Source organism: Dermochelys coriacea, chromosome 16 (assembly GCF_009764565.3).
Source record: "Dermochelys coriacea isolate rDerCor1 chromosome 16, rDerCor1.pri.v4, whole genome shotgun sequence".
NCBI classification, from domain to species: Eukaryota; Metazoa; Chordata; order Testudines; family Dermochelyidae; genus Dermochelys; species Dermochelys coriacea.
In genome coordinates this window covers 21,037,998-21,064,543 of record NC_050083.1, presented here as the reverse complement: position 1 = coordinate 21,064,543, position 26,546 = coordinate 21,037,998, and the positions used below count along the sequence as shown (strand labels likewise).

At 37.3% G+C, this 26,546-nt stretch overlaps 1 protein-coding gene across 4 annotated transcripts in view; it reads right to left on the bottom strand.

Moving 5' to 3' along the window:
* Positions 1–26,546, bottom strand: part of CNTRL (centriolin) — a 59,179-nt gene that overhangs the window by 21,633 nt on the left and 11,000 nt on the right. For all 4 annotated transcript variants that reach the window (XM_043498762.1, XM_043498763.1, XM_043498764.1 and 1 more), the window contains exons 9-24: positions 25,581–25,806; positions 23,976–24,085; positions 23,275–23,469; positions 15,563–15,716; positions 11,545–11,765; positions 10,155–10,331; positions 8,927–9,061; positions 7,718–7,863; positions 6,887–7,094; positions 5,654–5,833; positions 5,027–5,206; positions 4,254–4,370; positions 3,583–3,727; positions 2,162–2,304; positions 748–928; positions 188–501 (exon numbers count right to left, since the gene is read on the bottom strand). In XM_043498762.1, the coding sequence (XP_043354697.1) occupies positions 188–501; positions 748–928; positions 2,162–2,304; positions 3,583–3,727; positions 4,254–4,370; positions 5,027–5,206; positions 5,654–5,833; positions 6,887–7,094; positions 7,718–7,863; positions 8,927–9,061; positions 10,155–10,331; positions 11,545–11,765; positions 15,563–15,716; positions 23,275–23,469; positions 23,976–24,085; positions 25,581–25,806 (2,832 nt within the window). The remainder of the gene's footprint in view (positions 1–187; positions 502–747; positions 929–2,161; positions 2,305–3,582; positions 3,728–4,253; positions 4,371–5,026; positions 5,207–5,653; positions 5,834–6,886; positions 7,095–7,717; positions 7,864–8,926; positions 9,062–10,154; positions 10,332–11,544; positions 11,766–15,562; positions 15,717–23,274; positions 23,470–23,975; positions 24,086–25,580; positions 25,807–26,546) is intronic.

Below are 26,546 nucleotides of genomic sequence, written 5' to 3'. Positions count from 1 at the left end.
CTATGTTAGCTAGAGAAAAAACGTTGAGTGGGGAAAGTTAGAGATGATTATAAGTAGAGTCAGTAATATTTGTGTAGTTTTTAGTTTACAAATTTATTTTCAAAACCAAACAGGAGATGATACTAAAAAAACACCACCACCTATATTGAGTTAAGTGTATACAGCTGGGCCTGCGCCATACACATACCAAGTCATGATGTTCAGGCACATTGCAGTGAAGCACACCAATAGGAATGAGAGGGACAGAAAAGTTAGCAGGTACAGGACCATAAACAATCTGAGCTCCAGTAGGAGGTGGTCCAAAGATAACTGTTCCAGGAGCAACTGGTCTACCATTGGTTGGTATAGGAGGAGGTGGTCCATGAGGTACAGTCCCCTGAGGTACAGGGGCACCATCTGGAAGGACAGTATAAATAACTGAACCAGGAGGTGCAACAAAGGGAGAGACACTGGGAGCATTCATTTCACCATCTCCTCCATTATCTTCTCCATGTTCACCATCTTTAGAGAGAAAAAAATAAAAATTGTAATTTATTTTTTAGTTAACAATATTATTTATTATGCATCTCCAAAAGAAAGGCCCTAAATCAGCAATTATTTTAAGTATTCAGACTGAATAAAAAACTCAACACTAAAAATATTTTTTTAACAGTTCAGTCACTGATGGTCAGAAAATTCACTCTGAACTTTAAATAAATAAGCAGTTTGTATTTCCCTAAACATCTTAGTATGATCAAACTAACATACCTTTACTGGAATGTGATTTGGACATCCCACTCCTGACTGGGGAATAAACCCAGCATCCTCTTGCAGTGGGTGAGACACAGTCTTCCTTCCTGATTTGCCTGCCCTGGCAATGCCAGGATGAGACAGGATACTGTAAGCCAACTCCAGAGTCTTTTGTGCTGTGAGAACCAGGAGTTGAGACCTAAAAACCCAAAGAGCAATGCAAGTTTAAATTCTAGAAGTAACAAATATTGAAAAACAAACATCTGATTACAAATGTTTGCAAACTGGTCTTCAGAGAACTGGTTGATCACATGATGCTTTTTATTATTTCCAGCTGCTACACTGCAGTAAAAGATAGGAACGTATTTAAGGCATATTTAGTTGTTATATTCATGTAAGCAACTGGTGTGGCTGCCATAGGATTGTTATGAGATTACAAGTTAGAAGGCAGATAACAAACAAGACAATCTTTGTACAAAAATTATCTATACTATAAAAAAGTCTGAGAACTTCTTATTAGGTATGGCTCCTTTTGGACTATTACAATAGCATTCCTATCATCAATAGTTAGGGCAGGAACAGTGATTTAAAAACTAGATTTGGAGATCTGACATTTTTTTTAAAAATAAATCCCCACACAACTTATTTTTTGTTTAAGCTTTTTGTTGATGTTTCTCCACTACTCCAGTTAGTGAAGTTGACATTGAGTTAGATGGGGATTTAAATGGGCTATTAGGTTAGCAAAAAAGGAGGTGTGCTCTGCTTGGAATGTTCATGGGCTTTCAAAACAGTTAATTAAATAATTAAAATTAATTTTGAATACAAAATTGAGAAGGACGCAGTCAGTAGACAAGCTATTTTGAGAACTGTCCTAGCTTTAAATAAGTGTATAGTTTAGATTCTGTGCTAATCTGAGGTTCTTCAAAATTTTGTTTTAAATAAAATCTTTAAAGTTACATGTTCCTTGTTGTCTCAGGTGTGGCTTAAATTAAACCCTGAAACACTATAACATGCACTGGAATGCTGCTAATTTGTATGACTAAGTGGGAAGCCCTTTGCAAAGTGAATTTTGCAAAGAGCTGACTTTTAAGAGACAAGACTGTGCATGACTGTACATACTTCAGTGTAGTGTAGGGACTAGTCCACATGTCTGGCATGGAGAGAACATGCCAACATAAATATGCAATCATCAACTATCATGTGCTGAAAAGACAAAAATCCAAATTAACAAGGTTCTAAGGAGCTATATTTTGGAACGTACATTTTGTACAGAATATGAGGTATGAAAAGTTAATGTTGGTATTCCAACATTTGTCTATTTTACACCCATCAACTTTCCCTCTAGTTCCTCCTCCAAATGTTAATGAGGTTCATAATAGAATTTTTCCATATCAAAATTACTTTCCACAAAATCCCATGTTAGTTTTCTTACTTGTGATGATGATGGCATATAATACCAATATCCCCTTCTTTTGAATGGATCTGCTATACCGGTGATGTAATCATTCTGGTAAGAAAGGGCATGTCTGAGTGCTGCAATTTCATCCAGTAAATTGTCTATTTCATCCTTGTTACCTGTAAAAGAATAACATGGTTACATAACCATAGAATGACAGGTTTCAGAGTAGCAGCCGTGTTAGTCTGTACTCGCAAAAAGAAAAGGAGTACTTGTGGCACCTTAGAGACTAACAAATTTATTTGAGCATAAAGCTTTCGTGAGCTACAGCTCTCTTCATCGGATGCATTCGGTGGAAAATACAGTGGGGAGATTGATATACATAGAGAACATGAAACAATGGGTGTTACCATACACACTGTAACGAGAATGAGCTATTACCAGCAGGAGAGCGGGGTGGGGGGGAACCTTTTGTAGTGATAATCATAACCATAGAATGTACTTCAGTAAATCTGAATGCTCTATTATGTTATGAAAGTACCCGGAGGTCAATATATTTAAGATAATTAAAATGCCAATTTAAAGTCTGCCACATCCCAATACATTTTCTTTTTGTATTTTTTCGTACCAATAGCACAATATACTGAAGTTATTACCCAGCACTTCAGCTAAACACCAGACACAATAAATTCATCTTTAGATGAAGGAAATTTAGTACTTAAGTATAGAGGAAACTTTAAGACTTCTGAAATTACTTAAAATGCTTCTAAATTAATTCATTCTTTTTTATTACACTTGGTCATGAACAGACCTCTGAAACCAGTTGTGAAATGAGATTTTCATGCTCCCCTCCACAGCTACAAGGTAGGTTTCTGAAATATCTACTGAATGTGTAACACCAATAATGTGGTTTGGTCATTAAAGTTGCGCACCAGTATTCCTAGACTGTTTTTTAGGTCTGCCACTTATGTGCTGTGAGACCTTAGTCAAGGTTGCAGAGGTTAAGTAACACTTCCTCATCTGTGGGTGTGATGATGATAATATGCACCTATATCACACGCAGGGTGTGTGGTTTAATTCAATAATATTTGCAAAATACCGTAAGAACCAAGATCCTTCATCCTGGATGAAAGAAGCTACATAACTGTATTATATGCATGATATGCACATTATGGAAGTGCAAACTTACTACATCCTGCTCACTTCATTTCCATACACTCATACCCTTCGCCCCCACCCCTTGGAAGTAAAAAACAATTAAACAAAAACCTGTCTAGGAACAAAGTGTGCATCTTAGAAACCCATTTTCAGAAGCCTCACAGAATGGACTGTTAGAGTTTTGAATACATCCCCAGGTGTATGAAGCAAGCAGGTGGTGAGAAACATGGGGTAGAAATTTATTTCCTTTAAGCCTGTTCTGGAATGCAAGGTGCAGAGACAAAAGAAGAAAGTATTACCTGCTCTGGCATTGTCTAATAAACTTTTCAGTCGGTAAATTTCTGCTCTTTGACATTTCAGAATCTGGTTTAATTTATCAATCTCAAACTTCTGAAAACTTGGTGCAACAGCTCTGGCATCAGGTTTTTCCATTTCATACTGAAACTATTTAAAAAAAAAAGTTTAAAATCAAAACTGTCTAATTTATAAAGTCTATTCTAGAAACACATCTCATTAAATAAAAAATTCACAAACTCAGCCTGTGAATTTTCTGCAAGAAAGATTTCCCCTTCTCCTCCCAAATGATTGTGACTATGCAATTACCTACATAAAGACATTTTACTAAATGATAGTCATAAGAGAAAATCAACTGGACTAACAGAAATGAGTATGTGGAAAAGTCCAGTACTAAATCAAAAAAAAAAATCACCCCTAAGAACCTAAAACTGTAATTAGGAAGTCAGAAATTTAAAAAAAAAGTTATCATATAATCATAGAACTGGAAGGGATCTCAAAAGGTCATCTAGTTCAGTCCCCTGCAGACCTGGCAGGACTAATTAATTATGTTAGGCTGTTTCAGATACTCATTTAACCATGCGCCTAAGATCTCAGATTGATTGATCTCTGCATATTTCATCTTGCCCCTGTAGCATTCATATCTTGATGTACAGCAAAACCTACTACAATTTACCTGTCCTTCTTTTTCTTTTAAAAGTCTTTGCAACAATTCTATTTCTGCTTCTGCTTGGGCAAGATCCTGAGCTGCATGAGCTGCCTGCATACAGAACTTCTCTGCTTCCTGAAATTCCTACAACAATAAACAGAGTAAACCTTTAATTTTAAAACCTTATTTTACAGACCAGCTGATGCCTCATACAGCATTGAGAAAAGTATAGTAATAAATAATCATGCTAGTCTGCTTTCTGTATTTCCTTTTTCACCTTTTTCCTTCATTCCTAATATCTGCATGAAAAAACAGTTTTTTTTGTTTTTTACACATTATATAAATACCCATACTTGTAGGTACTTTATAAATATGGAGACAAGGTTCCTGACCTGAATATCTTGAAGTCTTAAGAATTTTCTTACATTGTATCTGTTCCTGTTAATTTATTTTGACCTTAAGTCACAATAGTATTATTGCAATCTGTTTTTCATTTGTTAAGTGGCTATTATTCAAATCTTTGTAAAAATTACGTATTCAAAAGCTTTCAGAATGTAATGAGACAAGTTATCCAACCCGGAAATTACCTACACTATCTTCCCAGGCTACATCAACTATTTATATATTTTACAATAAATAAGACTTGCCCGCAGACTGAGACCTTATGTGCCAAGTTTCAGTCCAGTGAGGATTTGTGGTTGAGCCTTAAACTCCACATGATAAAGGAAACACCAAGAACCCTCCAATTATAACAGCATTAGTAAACATTACATAAATGTATTATTTCTATGTTGAATCACCTCGGCTCGCTCTTGGTTAATTTTGAGAACAGTTCCATGGAGAGACTTTAGCTGATCTTTGGCAATGGAGAGCTCTGTGGTTGCCAGTTTATCCGAAGTGGCTATTGCTCTTTTTAATTCCTTCAATTCTTTATCTAGGCCAAGAATTTGCTTTTGTGCCCTGGCATCGTCTAAGTTTTTCTGAAATAGGGGAAATATATGTATATTGTTATAAAAGAGTTTTTATCTTGTACTGTTTTTACATTATTAATATTTTATAGCTTTCTTCTGGTGTCGCTTTAGGTCATTTTACCTTACAGCCTATAGGAGTCACTATGCCCCATTTTGTATAGCGTTATCATATTATTTTTCATTTAGAAGTATTTTTGAGATGCTTTGCATCAATTGATGTGTATGTATATATATATTTTTTTTAAATTAAAGCCAGAATCAAACTAACACCACTGGTAACAATCAACATCTACACTTGAGGTCCAGGTAACATACCATAAGTCCTAGAAATCAAAACTGCCAAAAACAATGAAAGGTTTTTTTCTTCTTCAGGCAACTGAGTTGAGTGTGTGTGTGTGTGTGTGTGTGTGTGTGTGTGTGCGCGTGCGCGCTTGTTCTTGCTTATCTACCTCCCACCTTATTCTCTAAATCTTCCAGTTGGGCAAGAATTTTCTCCTTCTCCTCATCAACTTCTTGAAGTTGTTGATCTGCAAGGCCCTGTATTTCTTCCATACTCTTTATTTTTGCATGCAAGTGCTGGATTTCATTCGCTAGTTGATGAACTCTAATCTCATTCTGCCTCTTCTCAGATTTAATCTGCAGTTTAAATAAATTACAATGAACAACATGAAAGAAAAGCATACACAGTGCATGTTTTGATTCACAATCTTACTGAAGTTTAAAAATATCTGTTTTGCAAAACATGCAATTAGCAGAATGCTAATTCTCAAAGAGAGAGATTGACAACTAACATATCATGGTTTCAATAGAGTAAAATTTTAAAAGAACTTAAGTAACTTTTGAAAATGGGACTTCAGAGCTTTTGAAATTCTTACCCATAATTTACTTTTTCTACCTGTATTTACTTTTCTTTGTTCCCCATATATTCTGTAGTCTGAACATTGGCTAGGCATTTAATCAAGTACACTTCATAAAGACAGCACACAATCAACTCCACAGCTGTTGCACGCACACACCAGAAAACGGCTATCCCTATTAATTTTTGGAAGTATGAGAAAATTCTTCTGAGATATTTATGCAGAAATGAAAAACCTTCTGCTTGCTCTATGCAATAAAGGATCTCAGAAGAGTACAACGGGGCACACAGCATATCAGTGCAGATGCCTATATTAAGCCATTGTGTCTAGATACAGCATCTCCATACATTTGCATTAGATTTTTGATGCAAACAAAAATAAAGAGTCTGTGAGTAAGGTAAGTCTACTGTAAGACATGAGAACAAAAGGAGTGTTCATATGCATCCATTTTTCCCTACAGTAGCCAGAATCTATTTAAAATGTGAGAACTGTCAAATTACTTCTGAAAATTGTTTATTCTCAACTGTTTATCATTTCCCTTTAATGGATAGTTACCACTTAAGAGAAATATGCACTGCTGCAATCAGGTGAAAACCAGAACCATACTACACATTAAAAAGGAAAAAAACAAATCCATCTTATCAGATCTGCAATGGAATAGTAATGTCTCGCTCTACATTTCAGTTGTCCCAAACCTGCTCCAGACAAACTAATATTTCATCTATATAACCAAGAACTTTTAAAAAGTGCTATAGTACTACGTAGGGAGTGAAATTTGATCCTTGTGCTGACAGTTCAATTTTCTCCATTTTCTAACTTGTAATTCTCTTACTCTTGCTTCTGCAGCTTTGTTACAGGCCTGTCTATATTTTTCTTGTGCATCTCCCAGTTTCTCTTGTTGAGATGCCATCTCTTCTTGTAACTGTCTCTGTCTAGCCCATGCCTCTTCTTTTTCTTGCTGTGAATGAGCAAGGATTTCATTAAATTGTTTCTGCAGGTCTGCAAGGCTTTTCCCTACAATATCAGTTGAATTATGGCATCTGAAAGAAAGACAATGCAAATCATAAGAAAGCAAGCAATCATTTTAGTTCTTGGTGTTAGATGCTGGGATTTTTCCAACCTAATATGCTAGTACAAGAATTTAAGGTGACTGACACAAGTGGGTACAGTTCAATAGTGGCCCTGCACTATGGTTGAGACTGTATGGAGAGGTGTGTCCCTATCTCCACCTCTCCCCTTCCCATTCTGTGTGGCTAGAGGCAAAGCAGCAGGTCTTGCTCACCTACACCCCACCCAGCTGGGTCTCACTAGATCTAGGGGCAAGTGGTCCTACTGGCGCACTCAACTGGTGGTGCCTTTTCGATTGGTCCCATGGTTCCTGAGCCAACACAGGATATTTAAGCAGATGTGGAGCAAAGGATTGCTCTTTTACTTCCTGTCTGTGGCAGGATACCTCACCTATTATATTTAATAGTACTGATGTAGGGTGTGTAATTTGAGGATGGAATGCAGGACATGGCAACAGGGTTATGTATGGGCCAGTGTCAGAGCTGCACTCTGAAGCAAAGGTGGAGAAAGAGTGCTTATCTTGTTACTCTTACGTACTTAGATGTGTGCATACTAACTCACTTCATGAATTTACTATTAAGTTTATTTTACCCACCTAATTTCTCCAATTCCTGTCTGCAGTTTTCTCTTGAGCTCACTTACACGAGCTGTGACTTCTTCAGGATCAATTGTGTTGTCAACTGCATGGTTTAGTTGATTTTGAAGATCTTTAAGCTGTTGTTTCAAAAGGTTATTGTCTCCCTGTAAAACCAAATGTAAGGGTCAAATTCCAGTAGTTTAGAATCTGACAAATATTTTATCAATATAAAATGCATCTTTCCTAGCAATTACTCCTAAATGTTGAAAATATTTTGATGCCAGTTCAATAATGGGCTTGTTTGTATTGCATCTCCTTCTTAACAGTCTAATGAAGTAACAAATACATCTTTGTGTAAGTTAACCCTATCGCCATAAAGGAGCTGGTAACACAAGCAAACTATAGAATTCTCATTTCATTCAAGGATTTAACATTGAGAAACTTCTCAGAAAAAACAAACAGCCACAAATTTCAACAATTAGAACTATACAAAGATAATACACAGAGCAAAATTACCCAGTTAAGCCAACATAACTAATTTTCAGCAAGAATCAGAAGCAGTCTGCACTTTACAAAACTGGACCTTTCCTTTTGTATCCCTGTTGTCTGTCTGAAGCTCTGAGTTGCTCACTATTTACTTTGGAGAGCAGCGACTTCTTTTTGTACCTATGGTGCTGCCCCTAAGGAATACCTGTTCAGACAACATATCCACATTATCCCTAAGGCAGGAAACAAGACGTGTGAGGTAGTAAGACAACCTCCAATTTAATTTAATTTCTGCTTTGACTAGAACCTACTCCAACAGACTCTTGATATTCAGTTTCTCTCTTGAAGGATATTTCTCTTCAACTTTAATGGGAACCAAATGTGCTCAGCAGTTCTGAAACCTGGAGTAACTAAGCCTCTTTCTCATTCACATGCACTGAACTGTAAGGAAGGACATGTTAACATAAAACAATAACAAATTCCTCTGGAATATCATGGAGCAGTCTTGATAGCCCAATTCAGACCTCAACAACAGAAGGATGATAACTGCAACATGGGGCTTTTGGGTTAGGAGTATTAGCATTAGGGAGAAAAGAAGAGTCAGAGATGCTACTTAAGATTCCCAAACAGATGCAGAGTACATAGAGGAGGAAAATCCATATTAATTTTCCTTTGGGGAGGGGGGGAACCCATCCCAGATATCAGGTGAATTCTGAGACAAAAAATGAATAAGTATTTAACCTGCAATTGTTTGAGCTGGGAGAGTAGCTTATTGTTTTCCTGTTCCTTCTCTTCTGATATTTGTGCTTTGGTAAGAGCATTTTCTAATGCCTGCCTTTCTTTTTCAAGTTCAGCTTGCAGGGCTGAGTGTTCCATCTATAATAACAAAGTTTTCAGATTTAAAAGCCAGAAAAATTGTACTTTTCGAAACAAAATTAACTGAATTATAAAAGGTGCTAAACTAGATCTGGTCCAAAATCCCACTCCGCCTCCTTGTTGAAATTTCTAATGAAATTTTAAAAAAAAAATCAACATTTTTCAAGGGAGTTTTACAGTTTTTAGCAAAAACTCAAAATTTTTGTCTAAAAATAGGAACTGTATTTGGTTTCTTGTGTCCCCATTCTCTATGGGCCAGGATGCCCAGCTAGGGAAATTTTTGAAAAGCCAATTTTCAGACAAGCCCTATGATAAACTTTTTTTTTTTTACGTTTGGATAACCAATATTCTTCCAACTGTATTTCTGGAAAGCCACAATTGCTAGTCTGTTTTTATTCAGAGTATATTCTCCATGGAGAGCCCAAAAATATTCTGTATCTTGCTTTCCGGATAAAGTATAAATCATATCAAAATGGCAACTACCAACCATATTGGTTACATTGCCTTATGAAACATAATTGCTACTTTAGCATAAAGAACATTTCCTTACTAAACTTGAAGTTACTGAATGCGAAAATAAGACCCATCATTAACAAAGGAATTATTCATATTTGTTTAAGTTCCTTACTACATAGATTACTTTAAACCATTACAAGGGGATCTCTTTAAAAGAAAAGGATTTCTGACTATTACAAAGGAAACTTCCATCATAGTAACAAAGAAGGAGATGGAAAAGTTTTCTAATTTGCATAATATACTAACAGAACTCTTAAAATGGATATCTGAAAGCAGGATTAACTGGATTTTGAAATGTGTGTTATAAATAGCCAAAAATGTTTTCATCAAAAATAAGGATATTAGAATTTTCATCATAAATTCACAGGGCTTTAACAAAAAAAAACCAAAACACCTGATAAGAACAGCTTCCCTGGAACTTTCATTCTTCCCAGACTTAGAAGGGAAAAAAGTATTTCTAGATTTAAAAACAAAATATAAACTGAGTGAAGTCCACTTATGTTTTTCAAGCTAGATTACCCTTTTTTTAAAAAAGGAGAACTATTTTCATTTGATGTCACAGTAATTCTATTCTCACCTGACTAAGTCGTTTTAGTCTCTCCAATTCTTCCTTCTGTTGATTGGCTTCAACATCTTTGACTTTAAGTCGGGCCTCCAGTTCACCCTCATATGCACGGAGATTCCCTTGTGCCTCTCTAAGAGATTCATTTACCTCTCGTTGCTCTTGGAGTGCACATTCAAGCTTTGCAATTTCCTGAAATTGCACATTCAACTTAGAAATATACATATTATTTATGATTCTGTTCATATTTCTAGTTAATTTCTTGATGCTAGCAAATGCAGAATATTCAACTGTCAGACAGGCAATGTGCTCCAGTAAACTCTATCTCCTGGCTTCCAGGGATTAACAATTATTACCACATCTAGAAGAGCAGAGTAAGAGTACCATTCATGACCTCTATAGTCAGGAACAGTTAAAGCTAGTTGTAGCTGACATTCAAATACAACTATAGATTAAAATATATAAGAGTAGAGTCTAGGGTGTTGTTGTGCTAAGCACTGTACAAAGCCCACACAATACAAATAAGCGAATTTTCAGGTTAGAGCCACAGACATTTGTTTCTCTTAAGTTTAACTTTACTCCTAGCAGGACAATTAACATTGGTCTTTAACAACTGTATGACATACTCATTAACTTGGTGGTAACTATTTGGTGTGGAAAACCTGAGTATGGGAATTATCAGTTAGTTCAGGTTCTGGGCTGAGGAAGCTGAGCTGTGGTGGTCATTTATCTTTGGTTTTGAGAATGATGGCTTAGCACTTATTGTTCCAAGAGCATCTCCTGTGGCGTGGTTTCACTGAGGAGCTTTGATACCTGCCTCAGAGGTACTTAATTGCACACCCCATTGGGGGGTGGGGGGGGGGGAAGAGAGAGAGAGAGAGAGAGTAGTGCAAAGTGCAATTTAAAAAGGGGAGGTTTCCTTAGGTGGAAAGAGAGAGCGCGCGAGCAGGAAAGGTGGTTGTTAGAATAAATCAGTAGAGTATTCTCAATCTAAGACTTTGTCTACACTTCTTTGTTTGTTTTGCAACAGGGTAGCCACATAGATGCAAACCCTAGTGTAGATGTGCCACACTGGTGTTGGAGCAACTTGTGCTAGTGTAGTGTAAATCAGTCTTTGGTCCACGGAGCAAAAGTCTAAGTCTGGATTTCTGGGAGAGTTCCACAACAACAAAAATATACATTGACTGCCCCTTAAAATAATCTCCATTTGCTGTATGCTATTTATGTTTTAATAATTACAGGCCAAATTCTGTTCTCAGTTTACAGTTTCAACTCCCACTGAAGTTACCATAAAAGAGAGCAGAATTTGTCCCAGGGAAATTTTGTTTTGCAGTTCAGAATTCAGTTTCTATTTTTATTCCCAGGGATCTGGCTTTGGGAAGACACAGGTATTCCTAAATCTTACTTTTCTCATGTTTTCGGCATCCATGGCAACTCTTTCCAGCTGATTTCTTCCCTCCTCCAGTTCAGCCAATCTTTGCAGCAAAGCCTCCTTATCCTTCCGCAACTCCCTACATTCATCACTGGCCTGCTTGGCCTGATCCTTAACACTCTCAAGGTATTCCTGTAATCCAATGATAATACCTTCTAAATCCCTCTTCAGTGCTTCATTTGCTGCTATTTGACCTGCACAAAGGTACAAAATGGAATGCAAGAGAACTCTTTGTTTCAAATATATTGGGCCAGGAATACCAGATGAACAAAATAGACATTCCTAATCTTCCAGTGCAGTTTCTCAATACTGTTACTCTTCTGAATACAAGACATCAAAAATGTCACAAAGGAGATGCTTAATCACAAACTGTCAAGTTTTGAAGGTTGGAACATAGTTTAATTTAGCTGAATCCAAGTTTTTTCCCTTTTAATTTTTTTAAAATAGCTTTCTCTCTCTCTCTCTCTCTCTCTCTCTCTCTCTCTCTCAAAAAAGTCACCCACATTTTACAGTGTTAGATTTTTGGTACAACTCAAGTCATTATTACTTAGTGGCTCAATTGTACTTACTACTTGAACCAACTTGTGTGTGTTACCTAGTTTAGAGTAACGTCTCATGTACTTGAAATAGCTAATTCTAAAGAAACAACAATTAGGGTTTCAAAAAATGTATTCTCTAAAATGTGTCCTTTTAGATGTGACATTATACTAGGTTAATATGCAGCCATTTAAGACATATACTTCTATTCTATATTGTTCCCCCTTTGACCTTCTTCAACTTTGTGCACTAAATATTTTCCTGATTTGGAACAACAGCTTAAAATATGAAGTGTACATTTTCTAGTTTACTGGAACAAGGATTAAACTATTTAATTTTAAAAATATTTTAATTTATAAAGACAAAATGGAAAAGTCATGTTTATATTCACGGAGTATAAATTTTTCTGCAAAATTAATATCATGTTAGTATGCAAAGTTTCTTTTTGTTCTAGCAGCTTGAAATCACACTGTCTAAAAGCAAAAAGCCCCCAGTTATATGAGGCTCCTGTACATAGTATTTACTGTATTTTAACTGTCCAACACATAAGTAAAACTAAACACTATTTCATATAATATTTCCCACCTTTATTGAAGCTCTCATTTTTCCTTTTATTAGAGTTAGATTTTCCCTTTTTCTTTTAGGGAAGAAAACATCCCACTAGAACGAATTACTACCGCTGTTCAGTAATAGCCAACAAGGAATTCTGAGAGATGTTTAGGATGCAATATTCTCCAGGGACAAAGGACATTGCCTTCAAGATATTATGCGTGTACAACTCCAGAGGATAAGTACTTTAGCTCACTATGCATTATGTGGCTGTACAACCACACCTTTCAATTCACTTAAACCATAATGATGATTATAAGATTTATTAAGCATTTGAAAATATTTAGAGCGAGGCATTTGCTTTCACACAACAGGTTTCAGAGTAGCAGCCGTGTTAGTCTGTATTCGCAAAAAGAAAAGGAGTACTTGTGGCACCTTAGAGACTAACGCAAATAAATTTGTTAGTCTCTACGGTGCCACAAGTACTCCTTTTCTTTTCACACAACAGTGATTTATAGTATCTTGTACATAGGAATACCAAAGAATGGGATTTCTTAAATCAGTTTTCAAAACTGAAGTGATCAAATCAATGCATACGATAGAGCCTTTCCATGCAGATGGTGACATTAGAGGATCCCTTAAAAGTCAGCAGAGACTGTAGCTTTTCTACCTTGTAATAGTTTTCTAGGAGTTCTGACTCTGACAACAGTTTCAATCAACATGTAGTAACAGTAACTAGAAGACTTCATAATACCACTTGGACTATCAAGATGTCACTTATTCATATAAGGAGAAGACGGATCACCTCATTTTTACGGCTGAAGGCCACTAATTGATGGCATATCCATGATGCAGTCAAGTGATAAAATACACTCAACTTGTTAAGCAAGAGATCTGACTCTTCCATGCAACAGGGAAGAATGTTGCTTCTGGCTCTCCCCATCAAGATCTGATCATTGAGGTCTTACATATTGTGTCTGCAAAACCTCCTTATCAACGCAATATTCCTTTACCAGTGAAAGCCTTGGTGGGAAATACATAATGTTTTGGTGACCTGTATTTTCCAGCTCTTTTCCTCTAAGGTGGACATACTTGAGAATTATCCCATTTTTTCCTTTCAGATCAATTAGGAATAATTTTCAATCCTTTCCTACTAGAGCTGTTGATTAATCGCAGTTAACTCACGTGATTAATTAAAAAAAAATTAACTGTGATTAAAAAATTAATCGCGATTAATCACACTGTTAAACAATAGACTACCAATTGAAATTTATTAAATATTTTTGGATGTTTTTCTATATTTTCAAATATATTGATTTCTATTACAACACAGAATATAAAGTGTACAGTACTCACTGTTAGTTTTTATTAATATTTGCACTGTAAAAATGATAAATAAATAATATTTTTCAATTCACCTCCTACAAGTACTCTAGTGCAATCTCTTTATTGTGGAAGTGTAACTTACAAATGTAGATTTTTTTTTTGTTACATAACTGATCTCAAAAACAAAACAATGTAAAACTTTACAGCTTACAAGTCTACTCAGTCCTACTTCTTGTTCAGCCAATCACTAAAGACAAACAAGTTTGTTTACATTTACAGGAGATACTGCTGCCTGCTTCTTATTTACAATGTCACCTGAAAACGAGAACAGGCATTTTACATGGCACTTCTGTAGCTGGCATTGCAAGGTATTTACATACCAGACATGTTAAACATTCATATGCCCCTTCATGCTTCAGCCACCAGTCCAGAGGACATGCTTCCATGCTGGTGATGTTCGTTAAAAAAAATAGTGCGTTAATTAAATTTGTGACTGAACTCCTTGGTGGAGAATTGTATGTCTCCTGTTCTGTTTTACCTGCATTCTGCCATATATATTTCATGTTATAGCAGTCTCGGATGATAACCCAGCACATGTTGTTTGATTTACGAACACTGTCACTGCAGATCTGACAAAATGCAAAGAAGGTACCAATGTGAGATTTCTAAAAATAGCTACAGCACTCAACCCAAGGTTTAAGAATCTGAAGTGCCTTCCAAAATCTGAGAGGGACGAGGTGTGGAGTATGTTTTCAGAAGTCTTAAAAGAGCGACATTTCGATGCAGAAACTACAGAACCTGAACCACCAAAAAAGAAAATCCTTCTGCTGGTGGCATCTGACTCAGATGAAAATGAACATGCATCGATCTGCTCTGCTTTGGATAGTTATCGAGCAGAACCCATCATCAGCATGGACGCATGTCCTTTGGAATGGTGGCTGAAGCATGAAGGGACATATGAATCTTTAGCGCATCTGGCACGTAAATATCTTGTGATGCTAGTTACAACAGTGCCATGCGAACGCCTGTTCTCACTTTCAGGTGACGTTGTAAACAAGAAGCGGGCAGCTTTATCTCCTGCAAATGTAACCAAACTTGTTTGTCTGAGCGATTGGCTGAAGTAGGACTGAGTGGACTTGCAGGCTCTAAAGTTTTACAATGTTTTGTTTTTGAATGCAGTTTTTTTTTGTACACAATTCTACATTTGTAAGCAGCTTTCATGAAAAAGAGATTGCACTACAGTACTTATATTAGGTGAATTGAAATATACTATTTCTTTTGTTTTTCACAGTGCAAATATTTGAAATAAAAAAATAAATATAAAGTGAGCACTGTACACTTTGTATTCTGTGTTGTAATTGAAATCAATATATTTGAAAATGTAGAAAACATCCACAAATATTTAAATACATGGTATTCTATTATTGTTTAACAGTGTGATTAATCGCGATTAATTTTTTTAATCACTTAACAGCCCTATTTCCTACATCTCTTGTATCTCAGTTATGTTAGAATACAGATTCAATGCTCCCAAGGAAAGAAAGTTTAAAAACAACAACAAAACCACAGTGCTCTTTACCATCTGTAAGCTGTTGCTCCAGATCCTTAATTTCCTCAGTTTCCCTAGCAATCCTAGAAAGCATTTCATCCAGGCGACTTTCAAGTTGTTTGTAATGTTTGTTCATCATGTCAAGCTGCTGTTCTTTATTTGCTTTCTGAGCCATCATGTGAGCCTGTGGATTACAGATAAATGGATACATTTTGCATATTTATCAGTAAGAATTTAAAAAATAACTTCTTTAGTTTAACAATATATCTGGCTCATTGCTCCTGAAGTGTCCCATTACTGGAAATGAGCTGCACCAACAATTTGTACCTTCCATTTATTATTTACCTACCTTTATTATTTCCTGTTTATTAACCCAAAAGGCACAGTCTTTGGACATTCATCTCAGACAGATGAAGAAGTCTCTATAGCAAACAGTTAAAAAAACAAAACAACCCTCAAACACCACATTCCTGTCCAGAGTGTGAAGGTCCTATGTATCCCTTACAGCTTCAAGAACTGCCCTTTTCCCAGCTTTAACTCTCAACACTTCATTACACCTTTCAGCCAAGAAAGTACAAACAAGACCCCCTTCAAAACCCATGAACACTGCTCTTCAGTAATTGAGGAACACAAAGAATTCATACATTCTCTATTTCCCCTAGGGCTGAGCAGCTACCCCCACAGCCCTATCAGTCTATGGCCTGGGAAAAAATCAGCTAATGCACCAAGATATTCTACATAACAGTGCAGAAAACAACGAGCAAGCCAGCCAAGCTTTACATAGTCTAATAATTTTGGCTTCACCCCTGAATAGCTTTTTTTTTTTTTTTAAAGAGATAAGGTGGGTGAGGTAATATCTTTTATTAGACAAACTTCTGTTAATTAAAAGAGACAAGCTTTCAAGCTCAATAGAGCTCTTAATATTTTTTCTAAATCTACACGATACGTTCACTTAAGTTGTGGTGGCCCAATATCAACTAAGAACACTGACAGAAGTCTCTCTCTAACTTGAGCTGTGTAAACTATTTGCAGAGTTGAATGCAGTCAGTTACAATAGGATACTTTACTGTAGTTGTTCAAACGCTGGCCTCTGTTCAAATAGTAAGTTTATATCTGACAGTCTGATTTACAAACATGGGGCCAAATCCTGAGGAGTACTCAGCACCTGCAGTCTCCATTGACTTCAACCAAAGTTTCATCTGTTCAGTATCTCTTAGAATTTGGTCATAATGTACTAATGAAACACTTCTTGGCAGCATAGTAGCAAACAAAACCAAACAAAAGACCATAACAATTCTTATGTTTCAATACCAATGCTACACTGTTCATTGGTACTGAAACATTTACAAAACACAATTCTTACAATGTCAAAAGCCTCCAATAATACATAGTTTTTGTTTTATTATTAAAAATAAATTCTCTTATGCCCTTGCCCCAAACATACACATTTCACTTTTATCTAGCTATTGTATGAAAGTCTTAAAATTTTGCTAACATTTCAGAATAATTTTTGAAAGCTGTTTTACTGCAAGTCATTTTAAATTTATAATTAAAGTAATATAAGATTTAACTCTTATCTGCTTTACTTTTAAACAAAATTGCAGTCTGTAAGGAATATGTCACTCAATATATTTTTAAAAGTATGCAAATAAAAAGTTACAATTCTCAATATTCATATTACTGTAGCTAAACATTGTCACCCATTTAAAAAATCCAGTCTAACTTAATTTCTAACTTCCAAAGTACAGTTCCAATTAATAAGATAAAGCACAGCTGCTGTTCTTGAATGATTATTTTGCTACAACTGTTGAATGTCACAAGAGGATTGTTAAAAATAAACACTTACAGTTTTGTCTTTTCTTCCTTTGAAGTCATGTGCAAAAAGCTCCACCCCTAATTTAGAATCCATTTTAATGATGAACTGAAGTCTAAATGATGGAAAGCAGCAGCTTAAAATGAAACATGGTTTCTCTTCTGTCTTCTCTTTCCTCCAAACTTTTCTATTTGACGATTACACTTTGGTAAGCATGTGGTTTGAAACCATGGGAAGTTGCAGAGGCTGAGAGCTTTTAACATGTCATGCTGTCCAATCTCTACTTGTCTCCACAAGCTGTACTCTGCCCTGTTTGCTTTAAATCACAACACAGGAAGCTGTGTATGTAGCCAATCGACTACGGAGTTAGTAACAGTCAGTCTACTCCCCAAGAGGCTGGGCTTGTCCTCTTGAGAAAGCAGTTTCCTCCCTGAAACACACAGTCTGTTACAATCCTCCTATTTTATTTTCTTAACTGCAGATTTGAAATCTATTTTAAAAAATAAAAAGGAGTCTGGGTCTCAGATGAAAGCAGAGGCCAGCCATGGGAATACTTTTTCTGTGTATTCATATAAATGGACAATAGATATGGAATGCACATCTGAAAAGCTTTTATTTTATAATAGATATGATTTTAGGACACATTTTAAAAAATTCACTGTAGTCTAATTTAAACCTGCTGTTCATAATATTCACATAAGTTATACACCACAAGTATGTTAAAGAGTAACTTTTAAATACTGCTTGTATAGATAAAAGAAACAGACCCATTCACATAGTTTCCTTGGAATGTCAGCTTTTGCATCCTAGGCATTCATGAACTGAAATTTCTTCTACAATAATGCAGATCCCTATGCTCTCCTTGCTGAAGGACAGAAGCTAAAGAACACTAATCTTGCACAGACATAGTCCACGCAGGGGTATAGAAAACAGAAAGGCAATTGTGCATTAACGTCTCTGTTGCATAATGTTCCTATTGCACAGCCACCACAAGCATTGCTGTAGGAAAGCAGAAGCATGCATAAATAAAGGGCAGAGAGAAAAAAGTAAGACACTTTGTTTCTACTCAGCTTGTTTCCCTCTCCAGCCAGCTGTAGCAAAGGACATTTGTCAGTTGTACTACCACTGCAAAAGGGGGAAAAGGTCCTGATTCTGCCCTTCTGGAACAGCATTAAAGGAGCCATAGACAAGTCGGGAGTCTGTCCCAACTGTAAGGGTCTGATCCAGTGCTCACTGAAGTCAATGGTTGTTTTTTCCGACCATGCTAGTGAAGGAATACACTCTTAGTTTAAAAATACTCAGGCCTAAAGTTCATCAAATATTTCAGAACAATAATCAAATACAAGTGTCTGATAGTTGCACTGTTTTTTTTTAGTCTGTCTCCCTCCCATTATCACAAAACCTTTAATGACACCTGTCAGGGTTCCTTCCCCACTCTGAACTCTAGGGTACAGATGTGGGGACCCACAGGAAAGACCCCCTAAGCTTATTCTTACAACCTTAGGTTAAAAACTTCCCCAAGGTACAAAGGTTTCAGAGTAGCAGCCGTGTTAGTCTGTATTCGCAAAAAGAAAAAAGGAGTACTTGTGCCACCTTAGAGACTAACACATTTATTTGAGCATAAGCTTTCGTGAGCTACAGCTCACTTCATCGGATGCGTTCAGTGGAAAATACAGTGGGGAGATTTATATACACAGAGAACATGAAACAATGGGTGTTACCATACACACTGTAAGGAGAGTGATCCCTTAAGATGAGCTATTACCAGCGGGGGGGGGGGGGGGGGGAAGAAAACCTTTTGTAGTGATAATCAAGGTGGGCCATTTCCAGCAGTTGACAAGAACGTCTGAGGAACAGTGGGGAGTGGGAAATAACATGGGGAAGGAAATAGTTTCACTTTGTGTAATGACCCATCCACTCCCAGTCTCTATTCAAGCCTAAGTTAATTAAAAGAAAGGGAGTACTTGTGGCACCTTAGAGACTAACAAATTTATTTGAGCATAAGCTTTCGTGAGCTACAGCTCACTTCATCGGATGCATCCGATGAAGTAGCTGTAGCTCACGAAAGCTTATGCTCAAATAAATTTGTTAGTCTCTAAGGTGCCACAAGTACTCCTTTTCTTTTTGCCAATACCGACTAACACGGCTGCTACTCTGAAACCTAAGTTAATAATATCCAGTTTGCAAATTAATTCCAATTCAGCAGTCTCTCACTGGAGTCTGTTTTTGAAGTTTTTTTGTTGAAGAATAGCCACTCTCAGGTCTGTAATCGAGTGACCAAAGAGATTGAAATGTTCTCCAACTGGTTTTGGAATGTTATAATTCTTGACGTCTGATTTGTGTCCATTTATTCTTTTATGTAGAGACTGTCCAGTTTGACCAATGTACATGGCAGAGGGACATTGCTGGTACATGATGGCATATATCACATTGGTAGATGCGCAGGAGAACGAGCCTCTGATAGTGTGGCTGATGTGATTAGGCCCTATGATGGTGTCCCCTGAATAGATATGTGGACACAGTTGGCAACGGGCTTTGTTGCAAGGATAGGTTCCTGGGTTAGTGGTTCTGTTGTGTGGTGTATGGTTGCTGGTGAGTATTTGCTTCAGGTTGGGGGGCTGTCTGTAAGCTAGGCCTGGACTGTCTCCCAAGATCTGTGAGAGTGATGGGTCATCCTTCAGGATAGGTTGTAGATCCTTGATGATACGTTGGAGAGGTTTTAGTTGGGGGCTGAAGGTGATGGCTAGCAGCGTTGTTATTTTCTTTGTTGGGCCTGTCCTGTAGTAGGTGACTTCTGGGTACTCTTCTGGCTCTGTCAATCTGTTTCTTCACTTCAGCAGGTGGGTATTGTAGTTGTAAGAATGCTCGATAGAGATCTTGTAGGTGTTTGTCTCTGTCTGAGGGGTTGGAGCAAATGCAGTTATATCGTAGAGCTTGGCTGTAGACAATGGATCATGTGGTGTGGTGTGGATGAAAGCTGGAGGCATGTAGGTAGGAATAGCGGTCAGTAGGTTTCCGGAATAGTGTGGTGTTTATGTGACCATCGCTTATTAGCACCGTAGTGTCCAGGAAGTGGATCTCGTGTGGACTGGTCCAGGCTGAGGTTGATGGTGGGATGGAAATTGTTGAAATCATGGTGGAATTCCTCAAGGGCTTCTTTTCCATGGGACCAAATGATGAAGATGTCATCAATGTAGCGCAAGTAGAGTAGGGGCATTAGGGGACGAGAGCTGAGGAAGCGTTGTTCTAAGTCAGCCATAAAAATGTTGGCATACTGTGGGGCCATGAAGGTACCTATCACAGTGCCGCTGATTTGAAGGTATACAGTGTCCCCAAATGTGAAATAGTTATGGGTGAGGACAAAGTCACAAAGTTCAGCCACCAGGTTAGCCGTGACAGTATCGGGGATACTGTTCCTGATGGCTTGTAGTCCATCTTTGTGTGGAATGTTGGTATAGAGGGTTTCTACATCCATAGTGGCCAGGATGGTGGTTTCAGGAAGATCACCTATGGATTGTAGTTTCCTCAGGAAGTCAGGGGTGTCTCGAAGATAGCTGCGAGTGCTGGTAGCGTAGGGCCTGAGGAGGGAGTCTACATAGCCAGACAATCCTGCTGTCAGGGTGCCAATGCTTGAGGTGATGGGGTGTCCAGGATTTCCAGGTTTATGGATCTTGGGTAGCAGATAGAATATCCCAGATCGGGGTTCCAGGGGTGTGTCTGTGCGGATTTGTTCTTGTCTTTTTCAGGGAGTTTCTTGAGCAAATGTTGTAGTTTCTTTTGGTAACCCTCAGTGGGATTAGAGGGTAATGGCTTGTAGAAATGGTGTTGGAGAGCTGCCTAGTAGCCTCTTGTTCATATTCCGACCTATTCATGATGATGACAGCACCTCCTTTGTCAGACTTTTTGATTGTGATGTCAGAGTTGTTTCTGAGGCTGTGGATGGCATGGTGTTCTGCACGGCTGAGGTTATGGGGCAAGTGATGCTGCTTTTCCACAATTTCATCCCGTGCACGTCAGCAGAAGCACTCTATGTAGAAGTCCAGTCTGTTGTTTCGACCTTCAGGAGGAGTCCACCCAGAATCCTTCTTTTTGTAGTGTTGGTAGGAAGGTCTCTGTGGGTTAGTATGTTGTTCAGAGGTGTGTTGGAAATATTCCTTGAGTCGGAGATGTCGAAAATAGGATTCTGGGTCACCACAGAACTGTATCATGTTCGTGGGGGTGGAGGGGCAGAAGGAGAGGCCCCGAGATACAAGGTACAAATTTTGCCTTGGCTTTGAACAGTATGCTGCCACCACCAAGCGTTTTAAACAAAGAATAGGGAAAAAAACCACTTGGAGATGTCTTTCCCCAAAATATCCCCCCAAGCCCTACGTCCCCTTTCCTGGGGAAGGCTTAATAATAATCCTCACCAATTTGTACAGGTGAACACAGACCCAAACCCTTGGATCTTAAGAACAATGAAAAATCAATCAGGTTCTTAGAAGAATTTTAATTAAAGAAAAGATAAAAGAATCACCTCTGTAAAATCAGGATGGAAAATACTTTACAGGGTAATCAGATTCAAAACACAGAGGATCCCCCTCTGGGCAAAATCTTAAAGTTACAGAAAACAGGAATAAACCTCCCTCTTAACACAGGGAAAATTCACATAAAACAAAAAGATAAACTAATCTGGTTTACCTATACTGGTTGCAATATTGGAGACTTGGATAAGGATGGGGTGGAGAAGATGGATTTCTGTCTGGCCTCTCTCAGTCCCAAGAGAGAACAAACCCGTAAACCAAGAGCACAAACAAAAGCCTTCGCCCCCCACCCCCCCCAGATTTGAAAGGATCTTGTTCCTTTATTGGTCCTTTGGTTCAGGTGCCAGCCAGATTAGCTGAGCTTCTTAACTGTTTACAGGTAACGGGATGTTACCTCTAGCCAGGAGGGATTTTATAGCACTGTATACAGAAAAGTGGTTACCCTTCCCTTTATATTTATGACAACACCTGACCTGTTACCAATTGTGGTAACATATTGAAAATATTTTCATTTAAGGGAGGGTAGAAGGGGGGAGAGAAATATAGTCCTCCCGAAGATGAATTGGACAAACCTCACTCTTGTCAAAATTAGAGCTTTTAACAGAAGCCTGGTTCCAGCTTTGGTCCCCAGTTGTGCAAGATGTTCCGCAAAGGCAGACCCCACCATGCCAATGTGCAAAGCTCATTGCACGGTCCAGGCCTTAACTATGGAGCTGCAACAGTTATCTCCTATTTAACACAGATTAGTTCAGTGGCTTAACCACTTGGGCCCTGATCCTGCAAAGAGATGCACGCAGGTAGACTCTTGCACTTGCATGGAACCTCTTTGCCTTCAAGGGTCTCCCTGAATACATCTGATTGCTGATCTAGATACAATGTAGCACATAGTAAAAATGAACACAATGCCATAACTTCTATGACTTTTTAGTAACTTGTCTTGAATACTTAAATTTTCCACAGATGCAAACAGTTACATCTTATCAACTTAATGTTTATGTGGTTTAACTCAACAAAGTAAACATTTTTAGTTGAATAGTTAGGCCTAGATCCTCAAAAGATGCCTGGTTTCCATTAATTTCACTGGGAGTTAGGTGCCTAAATACCTTTCAGAATCTGGACTCTACTTCCATAAATATATTTGATAAAGGTGGAAGCCAATTTTAAATTCTGTGATAATAACACATCTTTAATACCAAGCAACTAAAGGAAGCAATTATCTTATAAATAGCTCATGAGCTAAAAATATTGCTAAATAGTATGAAAAGCAGATTGTTTTATAAATTAGGTGTAACGAGATTCTAGTTAAATATTTATTCAGAATTTTAACTAACAAAAAGTATACCTTAATCCAAAACCTGACATAGAAAAGCTAGGTTTTCATATTTACTTTTTAGTACTTTACTTACGTATCTTGGATCTTTTGGATCTACGGAATCTATAAAACTCTGCAAGTCTTCAATCTCCTTTTGCTTATTCCCTATTTCTCGCTTCTGTTTTTCCATGTGTTTTTCTAGTTCCAAAGCTTCCTCTCGTAGTTGATTTAGGAGAAGTATCTTGCCACTCAGTTGCTGTTGAAGACTTTCCTTTTCTGCTTCTGAAATCTGGAGTTGAGGCATGGAAAAACAGCTCATTAAGCTTGGAAATATATAGCTGATTCAGAATCTTTTTGAAAGATATAGTTGATGAACATGGAGTTATTATAGTCTGCATTAACCTAAATTAGATGCAAACTAGGAACTCCCGCTTGCTGACATATTGTTTCCAGTTATTTTGCTCAGGTGACAAGTGCTCACAAATTAGCTATGAAAATAGGAATATGTTGTTCGCTCTTTGACAACAAACGGTTTAGAATCTCCAAATTGTGTAACGTTGGCCCAATAAGCCAGGAAACCTTCAAGACTTGGTGTCTGAATAATTATTTTAAAAGCCTCATTTAAGTGTATTTTAAAAATTCCAAGGGAAAGTAAAAAAAGCGGGAAAAAAAAATCTTGTCTTAATCAAACTTCTTGACAAAACTGAGAGGAGCATATTATTACATTTTCTATGTCTACATTGCTTCAAAACATTTTTATTCTTTATCTTCACATTGTTGTTAGCTTTTACATACTTTTTTCTGAGCCACAGTGTCTTGCAGTTGTTTAAGTTCCTCTTTTGCTTTTAAAACGTGTTGCTCTGCACTTACTATTTCATTTTGTAGTTCTGCTAATCTTCCTTCGGCTGCAAAATTAATTAATAATTAAAAAAATCAAAACACACTTTAATGATTTCTGAATAACATTGATAATATATTATCTGTTTCCTCCATATCCTCTCTAGACTATGTCCCCCAAAGGATATGAATGCAGCCCGAGTACTATCCTGCCTGACCCCATGGGTATGCACGGTGCTTGGGAGACTAGCCTAAGCCACCACCCATGCTATCACAGCCGCACTGCTATTTTAAATGTGCTAACTCAAGTAGAGCTAGTGCATGTCAGTCAACTGTAGTGGGAAGCCCTCTCCGAGCTGCTATGTAGACATACTCTAAGTGAGACCCGGATGAACAAAGTTGCTATATCACAAAGCATCACATAAATAAGATCTTTCACAATTACTTTTTGCCATATACTTAATCGTAACAATTTTTTTAATTTGATTTCTCCCTAGTACGTTTGATAAATATACAATATATTGCTTTACTTGATTATCCTAATTAACTCTACAACTGATTCAGATTGGCTCAGCCAACTCAGGCAGAACTCCTTGAGGATGTGGAAGTGGGAAAGAAAAAAAAAAAAAAAGTCACCTCCTGGCATTATCTCTTCACTCTAGAGAAACTACTCAGAGTGCCCTGTGGGGAAAATTTGACTCCAATGTGTTTTCAGGATAAGGATGGGAGTTGAACTTGGGACTGACTATTTAACTTCACATCATTCCTGGCTGGTATTCCAGTTGTACCATTGGGAACCAATGCTACATCAAGCAGTGTCTATTTCTCTGCCAGCTGTTACTGCACAGCTGTGGGGGGCTTAGACAATGGCAGCAACACCCTTGCTGAAACCATGCTGATGCTGGTAAAAGAAAAGCAATAGTGCAAAGATGTAAACTCTTGTAGCCCCTGCAAATCTGGAGGTTCCATGTGATTGGGTGGACTTCTACTAATCCCCCAAAACCTGCTGTGATTGAACAGTTGTGAGGTAACTCACAAATGTGAAACTCACTAAGTGTTGTAGCTTCTCTGCCCACCCCTGCTCTCAGCCAATGCGTTACCCATGGAAGGAGACAATCCAGCATTTTATCTACAATACACAGGCATTAACCTTTTTCCCCACTTCAATTTTACTCACCTTACATTACTTAGTTGAGATGGGGGGATAAGAGGGGGAGAAATCTGCTCTCTAGTGCATTTGAAATCTGCATATGAATCTTGCCCTTAACACTACATTATTGTAAGCTAAACATCAAAGAATAATATTTTATTATCAAGTCCCTTCATGCTAAATTCTCAAAGCAATTTATTGCAGTCCTCATTTTTTGTTTGTCATTTGATGGTAATTTTGAAGTGTAGCTACATTGACTAAAAATACACAATCAAATGCTAAATGTAGATATCACATTAATTCTAAAGTTCGAGCTGTTTGTTGGGAAGTTCAGCATAAATCAAAATGTTCCATTGACATCAGATAAAGGGAACGGGTTTCATATTTTTGCTTGAGAAAATTTAAAACTTTACCAGCTTGAATCTTTTTTTCTTTATCTTCTAGCTGAACATCTAGAGTTTGATGAAGTTTCAATTTAAGCTGCTGGTTCCTCTGTAGATCTTCATCTAGTTCAATTTTTCCAACTTGTATTTGTTGAGCTTTATTAGCAATGTAACCTTTTCTGGTATACATATTTCTCTTGTACCTGGCTTTACCAATGTAAGGGCTTTCACCAGGTACATCATCAAGTTCAACATCCTGAAACATGACAAGAACAAATAAATTATTTTCGTACACAGTAAATGTTTTATGAGGCTTCAAAAGTAATTCATGATTTTGTACATTTAAACTTGAATTTAACCTACATGTAAAGGGCCACCAACTTGAAATCCAAACAGTTTAAAAATATATGAAGAGTTCTTCATTGACACCCACACAAACAACATGGAAAAAAATGATTATGGCTACAGTCCTGCAGACACATTGGTGAAAATGACCATATAAAAACTTCTGTCAAATGACCTGAAGGAATTGTTTATTGCTAATCTCTTATAGTTATAGTAATTTAGATTATACTTGTAACACTAAAAATGTAAATTCAGGCAGAAGTGTGATTTTAATTGATGGTGCCCTTTAACTTTACTCATACTGTACCCTTTTGAATATTTCAAAAACTATATATTAGTAGTTCACCAGGAGTATTTAACATTCATTTATATTTTTATACTTCTGTTGTGATGTCTCCTTCCACTCTAAAGGAGAAGATCCAAACTCTACAATCCAAAAAGGGGTTATTCCTGTAAGTAAAATAGTGAATAGAAATCCTTCTCCCATTGAAGTCAATGGGAGTTTTACTATTGACTTCAGTAGGGTCAGATTTTCACCCAGAGTGAGTACAGGCTACAGAATCAGGCCTAATGTGGGGAAAATCCATTGCATAATTATCAGTAAGAATGAATGATCTATTCACTAGCTTTACTCGGCCAAAACAAATTTAT